We start from the raw sequence: 9,177 nt of genomic DNA, 5'->3' as shown, positions 1-9,177 counted from the left end.
CAGAGACTTGACAGTTTTCCAAAAATTGCAGCCAAAGATCACATCAGATTACGTGAACTTGGGGATTTGCTTATGGAGATACAAGGCGCCAATGAGGATGGATACCTCACTGGGCTGTCATATCTAGACACCTCCAGAGGTATTGGACCCATAGTAGACAAGCTCCCATATGGGCTCCAGGAGAAGTGGGTGTCATCTGGGTCGTGGTACAAAGAAGAGAATAACGGCTGTTTCCCTCCCTTTATTTACTTTTGTAACTTTGTCTGTCATGAGGCAAAGAAGCGAAATGACCCCAGCTTTATTCGTCAAAGCAACGGCGCAAACCCCACAAAATCAGAAAGATTACCTATGAAGAGCTTTAACACCAACAAGTCTATCGCAGTTCACAAAACAGATGTCTCTACAATCAACAACGACCCTAACAAGAACTGCCCATTGCACAATAAACCTCACCCACTTAAAAAATGCAGGACATTCAGAAACAAGTCCATCGATGACAGGAAGGCCTTTCTAAAACAGAAAGGAATATGCTTCAAGTGTTGTTCTTCAACTTCACATGTTGCCAAAGACTGCAAATCTTCCGTGAAATGCTTAGAGTGTGAAAGCATCTATCATGATGCAGCTATGCACCCTGGCCCACAACCTCAACTCACCAAGGCTCCTCCACCACCACAAGAGAACGGCGGGGAGGGAGAAGATGACTCTAATGTAACTGATGTTAGAACCAGCTGCACAGAGGTTTGTGGCCCCGGCCAGTGGGGTCGTTCTTGCTCTAAGATCTGCCTTGCAAAGGTCTACCCCAAACATTCAAAACACAAAGCCATTAAAGCTTATGTAATTCTGGACGACCAGAGCAATCGCTCTTTAGCCAGGCCAGAGTTCTTTGAGCTGTTTGGTGTGGAGAACGAACCACTCTTATACCATCTCAGAACATGTTCCGGTGTCATCGAAACGTATGGCAGAAAGGCAGAAGGATTCCAGATAGAGTCGTTGAACGGCAACGTGCTCGTACCTCTTCCACCACTCCTTGAGTGCCCTGAAATCCCTAACAATCGAGCTGAAATCCCAACACCAGGTGCTGTTTTGCATCATCCTCATCTCCACCATATAGCCAAACACATCCCCGATCTAGACCCAGAAGCAGAGATACTCCTGCTGCTCGGGAGAGACGTGCTTAGAGCACACAAGGTCAGGCAGCAAGTTAACGGGCCACACAACGCTCCCTTTGCACAACGTCTCGATCTAGGCTGGGTGGTGATAGGGGAGGTGTGCCTAGGTAATGTGCATAAGCCAACGGTGGACACATTCAAGACCCATGTGGTAGACAGCGGTCGCCATTCCATATTTCAGCCCTGTGCAAGTTTCATGCATGTCAAAGAAACACAGCCAAGCTTCAGCAAGTCTAACAAAATGCCAGAGAGGATGCTAGGACACACAGTGTTTAACCAATCTGAACATGATAACAAACCTGCTCCATCAATAGAAGACATCCTCTTCCTAGAGATCATGGATACAAATGTCCACAGAGATGACACTGGTAGTTGGGTTGCTCCATTGCCGTTCAAGGAGCCACGGCAACGTTCGCCAAATAATAAAGAGCATGCGGTTAAGAGGTTTGAATCCTTGCAACACCAATTCAGGAAGAAACCTGAGATGCAGAAGCAATATGTGGCATTCATGGAGAAGATCATTGCCAACGGTCATGCAGAGGTGGCACCACCCTTGAGGGAAGATGAAGAGTGCTGGTTTCTTCCATCATTTGGGGTATACCACCCACAAAAGCCCAACCAAATCAGGGTGGTTTTTGATTCCAGGGCTCATTACTGCTGGGTCTCCCTCAATGACGTGCTTCTGACTGGTCCCGACCTCAACAATTCTCTCTTGGGCGTCCTTCTACGCTTTCGGAGGGAGAGAGTAGCTATCCTCGCCGACATCCAACAAATGTTTCACTGCATTTTGGTTCATGAAAGGCACCGCAACTACCTCCGGTTTTTGTGGTATGAGGACAACGACCTCACCAAGGCAGTTATCGACTACCGCATGAGGGTTCATGTCTTTGGCAACTCACCATCTCCGGCTGTGGCCATCTATGGTGTGCGAAGAGCCATTGCTGAAGGTGCCCAGAAGTACAGTGCCGACACAATGAAATTTGTGGAAAGGCACTTTTATGTGGATGATGGCTTGGTGTCTCTCCCATCTGAAGCAGAAGCAATCAACCTTCTCCAACAGACTCAGGCTTCACTTGCTGAATCAAACCTCCGCTTGCACAAGTTTGTGTCGAACAGTCCAGCAGTCACTGGAGCTTTCCCGCCAGAAGATTGTGTCCCGCTCATCAAGGATCTGGATTTGAGTGGGGAGACAGCACCCATGCAGCACAGCCTGGGTTTGCTTTGGGAGATCAGAAAAGACACATTTACATTCTCTGCATCAACTATTATCAAACCTTTCACTCGACGTGGAGTCCTCTCCACCGTCAATAGTATTTTTGATCCGATGGGTATGCTGGCACCTGTCACAATCCAGGGACGAGCTCTTCTTAGGGAACTTCGTTCGGAACTGACTGACTGGGATGCACCTCTCACAGAAGACAAGCTGAAGAAATGGGAAACCTGGAGAGATTCTCTTCAAGTCCTAAAGGAGCTTCATGTGCCATGTGCATACACATCAACCTCGCTCACCAAAGCTGTGCGCACAGAGTTGTTTGTATTCTCAGATGCCTCAACTATGGCCATTGGGGCTATCGCTTACTTGAGAGCCATCCAGGAGGATGGAAAAGTGGAAGTAGGATTTGTTATGGGCAAAGCCAAATTAGCACCCCAGTCTGAACCAACAATCCCGAGGCTCGAACTCTGCGCTGCCGTCCTTGCAGTAGAAATGGCGGATCTCATCCGAGAGGAGCTGGATCTGAAATTGGATGCTGTCAAGTTCTACACGGACAGTAAGGTGGTACTCGGGTACATTTGTAATACTACAAAACGCTTCTACACATATGTCCATAACAGAGTCCAACGTATCCGACAATCTACCAGACCAGAACAATGGCATTATGTGTGCACGGAAGCAAACCCTGCGGACCATGCATCTAGATCTCTGCCTGCATCCCATCTGGCACAGAGTTCTTGGTTCACCGGACCTTCATTCCTGCATCAGTTATCTGCAGAAACAACACAAACCAGTGAGACGTTTGAGCTCATCGACCCGGGAAATGACTCAGAGATTCGACCACAGGTACGCACCTACACTACTCATCTGAAGGAACCTGTACTTACCCCTGATCGCTTTCGCCGTTTCTCCACCTTTACCTCTCTACTGCGAGCTGTGGCTTTCCTTATCCATGTGGCAAGATCTCACAAACATTCAAACCAAAACAGCAGGTGTATAGGATTGCACACATGCCGCTTACCTCGTACTGTGGACGAAATAGCTCAAGCGAAACATGTCATTCTGCAAGCAGCACAGAGGCCAGCCTTTGCCAAGGAACTGTCAGCCCTCCAAGCAAACAAAGCGGTGCCCACAAACAGCCCGTTACATAAACTCAGTCCAACCTTGGAGAGTAGTCTCATCTGTGGCAGAGAGCAAATGGTGGGCCATGATGTTTAGTTGTTTGAGTTCAAGGGCCGTCCACATTGAGCTGATTGAGTCTATGGACACATCTAGCTGTATAAATGCTCTCAGGCGGTTCTTCGCTCTCAGAGGCCCTGCAAAGGAACTTCAGTCTGATTGTGGGACCAACTTCATTGGAGCTAGCAAGGAGTTGGAGATGGGTAATACTGTACAGGGGTACCTCGCAAGCAAGGATGTAGCTGGAACTTCAGACCTCCACATGCTTCCCACATGGGAGGCTCATGGGAACGGATGATTGGTGTTGCCAGGAGAATCCTTGATTCAATGCTCTTGCAGCAAAAGAGTCACCTGACCCATGAAGTGCTGTCAACACTAATGGCAGAAATTACAGCTATCATCAATGCACGTCCACTCCTACCTGTGTCTACAGACCCAAACCAACCTTTCATTCTTTCACCAGCCATGCTCCTCACACAGAAATCAGGAGTTCCACCTCCTCCAGGAGATTTCACAGACAAGGACCTCTTCACAAAACAATGGAGGCAAGTTCAAGCGCTCGCAAACCAGTTTTGGGCCCGTTGGAGCAAAGAATACTTACCATCCTTACAACAAAGACAAAAATGGACAGTGACACGCAGAAACCTTCAAGTTGGGGATCTGGTCCTCCTCAGGGACAAGCAGACCATCCGCAACTACTGGCCCATGGCCATAGTCACAGCAACCTTTCCTGGGAAGGATGGACATGTGAGAAAGGTTGAAGTAAAAACGACCAACCAAGGTGACACAAGAACCTTCCTTAGGCCAGTTGCAGAAGTAGTTCTTCTTCTGCCTAAGGACTGATTTAAGGACTGTTGTTTGGACTCATTCAAGTTCATAGTGGCCTCACACAGGCCAGGCGGGGAGTGTGATGCCTCAAAGGCATTTATTTCATTTATCTTTAATGTTTGCTTAAAGTAATTCTTTTGTATGTATTTAAGTTAGAAAGAACAGTAAAAAGAGTTAAAAATGTTAAGAAGCTTTAATTTTGAAGGTGAACTTGCTAATAACCTCACTTCCTGGTGGGTTACCTGTATTGCTTCATTTCCTGTTTAATTCCTCTTCCTGGTTCTCTAAGAGGGAGAGTGACATGTGGTCTTGCTCTGAGGCTTATCCACAGCCATCCACTTGGGAACATTGTTCAGGCAACGCCGTAAGTGTATATATTTCACGATGAAGGTGTTAAAAAGGCATAAATAGTGGTATTTGTGAAAAATTATATTTTATTTGTGATTCATGGAGGTTGATTTGTACATGTTAAAAAAGGCAGTTTTGATGATCATTACTGTTGCTAAAGCTAACACGAAGGTGTAAGGTCACATTTTGAGTTATTTCGTGATGCAATATTTATGTAAACGATCATTTTTTCTATTCTGTATTTCTTTTCAACTACAGTTTTCACCGCTTGTCAAATGAAGATTCTGAGTAAAAAGTCAACTCTACTCGGACTCGTGTATTCATTGACAGAGGTTTAGCTTGGTGTTTGATCAGAGTTGCTACACTCTGCAACAGAACACTACACCTATGCCATATTTTTTTCTTGCAAGGCATAGCAACAACCTCAATACATGAGAATAAATGGACCAATAGAATTATAAATAACTTGTCTAAAATGAGACCATATAAAGTAAAAGAGTTTTGCCTTAAAAGACAGACGCTCCTCCTACCTGCTGTTCAAATCTCATCATTGCTATGTTCAGCCATTCAGAAAAAACTTGTTTTTAAAGAAAGCTAGAACAGATTGTGGGTGAAGCAAGGCTCTTGTAGAAGACAACACAAGACAAGACAACACTAGATACACAAATAGGCCCAGTGAACTCGGGTAAAAATAAACTGAGGTGAAACCAATGAGAGCAGAGCAGAGAAGATGATTACAGATAAAAGCTGGAAATCAAAGCAAAGCAACAAAACTAACCTCACAAGTAAAACAGGAAAAAGACAAAAGATAAACAACAATGCACTAACTTTTTTTCTTTGTCTGTTTTCTGAACGCTGGATAATTTTCTTTAATCAAAACTCAGAGAAACACAGAGACTAGTGGGCAATAAAAAGATGAGACACATAAAGACCACTAGCAGCAGCCATATTAAAATGAATGATGTGAATGTACAAACTAAAACTACTCTGACTATTCTGATGTAAACATTAGGTGGCCACAGAAAGACACTCTTCAAATAGACCTGTTCTGGCACACTGTTTTTAACCCTCAACTCATAAAACTATAATATTGTCAAGCTGTATGGAAACCTGGACACATGCACAGAGCACAGTGGTAAGATTAAAAAGAAGGAATTATTCAATAGGCTGGCAACAGGCTTTTCCTCAGAAACATGTTGGTAAAAGGTGAATTATCAATAATTCAGTGGTTGACTCTCCCTCGTGTGTTTCCAGACAAAATCCTCTCGCACAGTTTCTCCTCAGGGGTGGGTTTCTGGACAAAGAAAAAGTAAAGCGAACAATGATAACAAGGCAACAACAGAGAAGCAATAGTTTGGATCCAGGCTTCCTTCACAACATGCAGTGCAACAATCTGGCAGTGTCTGAGAAGATCCAAGCTTTTAAACCCCAATGGGAACTAATCCAACGGCTCAGGTGAAAGATTTGACATGTGGCCAATCGGGCGGAGACCTCTGACACACTCAGACTCTAGAATATAAAAAACACACTCATCCAAACAGCACACGGGGGAACGTGACAAATATATTTAGATGAACTCTTTGTCAATTGTACAAAACAGTTTACATGTTTGTTTGCTATTTCTTTTTCTTTTACATTTTCATATCATGTACATCAAAACACTTTAATGCCAGCCTTTAGTAGTTTATTTCTCTCCAGTATCAAAATAGCACTGAAATACTGAGGCAGATGCTGGTGTCCAACAATGTCAGTTGTCAATAAAGAAAACCATTAAAACCATTAAAACACATATTAGATTCATCAAATGTAACTTCTCACAAAAAGAATCTGTCGGAGAAACAAATAGTCAACAAATTAAATAAATCCACTAATAATAATATCGATTGCTAGAAGGTTAATTAATTAAGGCATCGTGTTTTAATTGAGGTTAAGTAGCAGTATGAACAATTAAACAATGTATATGACAGAAGAGTTCAGCATAGAGAGGAAGATGGCAAACAGCAGATTACTACAACTGAGAGGAATACCTCCAAACACTACATCTACCTGACTTTAACAAACACATTTTGTCGACACTTTATACATGCCAGGAAACCAGAACAGCATCAAAATACAATAACCACAAAAACACATTTAGTCTTCCTCTGTAAACCCCCCATCATGTTGTATATTTAGATTTATTCATTTTAGTACAGACCAACTGGTGCAGATTCAGAACCAGTGAAATAAACTAAAAAGACAGACGTCAATATCAGTTTCATTTCTGTCTTACCAGTTAAGCAGTCTAATTCTGTATGTGTGTTTATTCAGATTAGCATCAAATGCTGAAAAGAACTGCATTAAATGTGTTTTAGGGTCTGTGGGAGTCATTTTTAGGCTAGGGCTTCAAAGTTAGTGCAACAGTACATGTCACATTACCCTTCCTGTTTCATTTCTTATGCCTACAGAGAGAAAGAGTGAGTCTACATAAGAACATCAAAAATACCATCTAAAAACTATTTGTTATTAGAAACCTTAAAACAACTGCAAATGCTACACTGATGATATTAACTGAAATTAAAGATGTGGCTGTGCAATCCAGTCCATAGCAGCCACAAACGAAACAAAAACAAAGGAAAAAAACATAATGAGAGAAGTATACAGACAATCTGACCAATAATTTACACTCTCTCTCTTGCTGGAGTTCTTACAATATGTTTATTTTGTTTTTAAGGACAAAACCAACATCAGTGAGCTCTAAAATAGTTATTATTTTATTATTTATAGATAATTTACTTTTTATTGGTTTTATCATCTTGTTTGAACACACTATTTATTTCTTTATAGTTAATTTGCATCTCTGTGTCAACACTATGAAACCATTTGGGGATCAAACTTTAAATGAAATGTAAATTATAAAAAACACACACAAAAGCTAACAGTAATAAAATGTTTAACTTCATAATTAATCCCATTGTCAACACTGTATTCTTTTGAAATGACACCCATAATTTCTCTGAGGTGCCTCTGTTGGTATTCTTCACTCTATGAACAGAAAAAACAGACAGCACTTTTTGAACATTTTGGGAAATATACAGTTTGCTAGCAGATAAATCCCGTCATGTCCAAGCTGAAGTACTTTAAATCTTGTTCATGCAAAAACTTGTTGCTCATGAGGAAACTTTTTATATTATACTTTAATATACTTTTGTTCCCTTTTGTTCCCTACTGTATATAAAATATGAAGGTAATTTGCCTTAAATAATTGAAGCTTAGTTATATGTGCCCAGTTTACACATATAAATAGAATTTTATATTCTATAATTTTCTGTAATGTTATTCCAGAGCCATAAATTTATAATTATCATAATTTGGAAAAAAATATTACTAGGAAATAAAATAAAGGAGAATCCAACTTTGATTTGTCTGCAAATGATGGCCTAGATATAAAAATGAATGTAAATGTTAACAGATAATGTAGTACTTTTGTTAATCTTCTTTCACTAAGCTTAAAAATCTGCAGAAATTATATCTTGATTTTTAATTAAAAATCCACTAGAGATCCAGTATCTCCAAAAAACAAAAAAGCTCAGATTCTCACCAGCTCTTCTTTGAGTGTAGAGAAGTAAAAATCCCATGACGATGAAGGCCACAGCTACTCCGGAACAACTCACAACAATTACAGTTATCAGCAGCGTCCCTGCAATGGAAACATTTATTAGCAAAGAACGCTATCATATGAAAGTTTTTGTTAACACACACCATTCAGTTAAACTGCAGGAAGGTCTTGAAGACATAAAAATCTGGATGGCCTCTAACTTTCTCCTTCTAAATTGAGATTAAACTGAGGTTATTGTACTCAGCCCTGAAAATCTTAGAAATATAGTATCTAACCAGACTCTTACTCTAGATAGCATTACCTTGGCCTCTAGTAACACTGTGAGAAATCTTGGAGTCATTTTTGATCAGGATATGTCCTTCAATGCACATATTAAACAAATAAGTAGGATTGACAATATGTAGTATTTAAAAGTAGAATGGGAGATATGTGTGTCAGCAGGTATAATATATGACCGATTGTGCTTGTTAACATAGCCAGTCTACCGGTTTTTTCATCTTGTGGTGATGGATCCATTGGATGTGTGTTATCTGAAGAAATGGGTATATACACATGCTGTCTGTCTGAAATGCAAAAAACCATACTGAAATCTACATATGTGTCATCGCTTTACGTAAAGTGTCTCAGAATCAGTTTACAGTTTCATCACCTGATACATGTTTCTCTGAAGTTGGCGTTATGGGCATTCCTGCAACGGTAGTAAATACACAAAAGTAGTACAAAATGATAATGGGACAAGAGTGGCAAACACTTACTTTGTACAGTAATGGAGGTTAGGTTACTGTATGGAGAGCCTGACCCTCCAGGTTGTGTCATAAAAAAACATAAGGAATACCAGTTTT

The 9,177-nt window shown here is 41.2% G+C and overlaps 1 protein-coding gene across 1 annotated transcript in view; it reads left to right on the top strand.

The window, feature by feature from the left end:
• Positions 1 to 3,834: 3,834 nt before the first annotated feature.
• Positions 3,835 to 9,177, top strand: part of LOC308405510 (uncharacterized protein) — a gene marked incomplete at its 5' end in the record, with an annotated part of 18,693 nt that continues 13,350 nt past the window's right edge. The window contains one exon of the mRNA XM_080896183.1: positions 3,835 to 4,308. Coding sequence (XP_080752309.1) covers positions 3,835 to 4,308 — 474 coding nt within the window. The remainder of the gene's footprint in view (positions 4,309 to 9,177) is intronic.

Source organism: Rhamphochromis sp. 'chilingali' (genome assembly GCF_963969265.1).
Source record: "Rhamphochromis sp. 'chilingali' genome assembly, chromosome: 11".
In the NCBI taxonomy this organism is placed as follows: Eukaryota; Metazoa; Chordata; class Actinopteri; order Cichliformes; family Cichlidae; genus Rhamphochromis; species Rhamphochromis sp. 'chilingali'.
The sequence above is the reverse complement of the archived record's forward strand: the minus strand, read 5'-3'. Positions and strand labels throughout refer to the sequence as shown.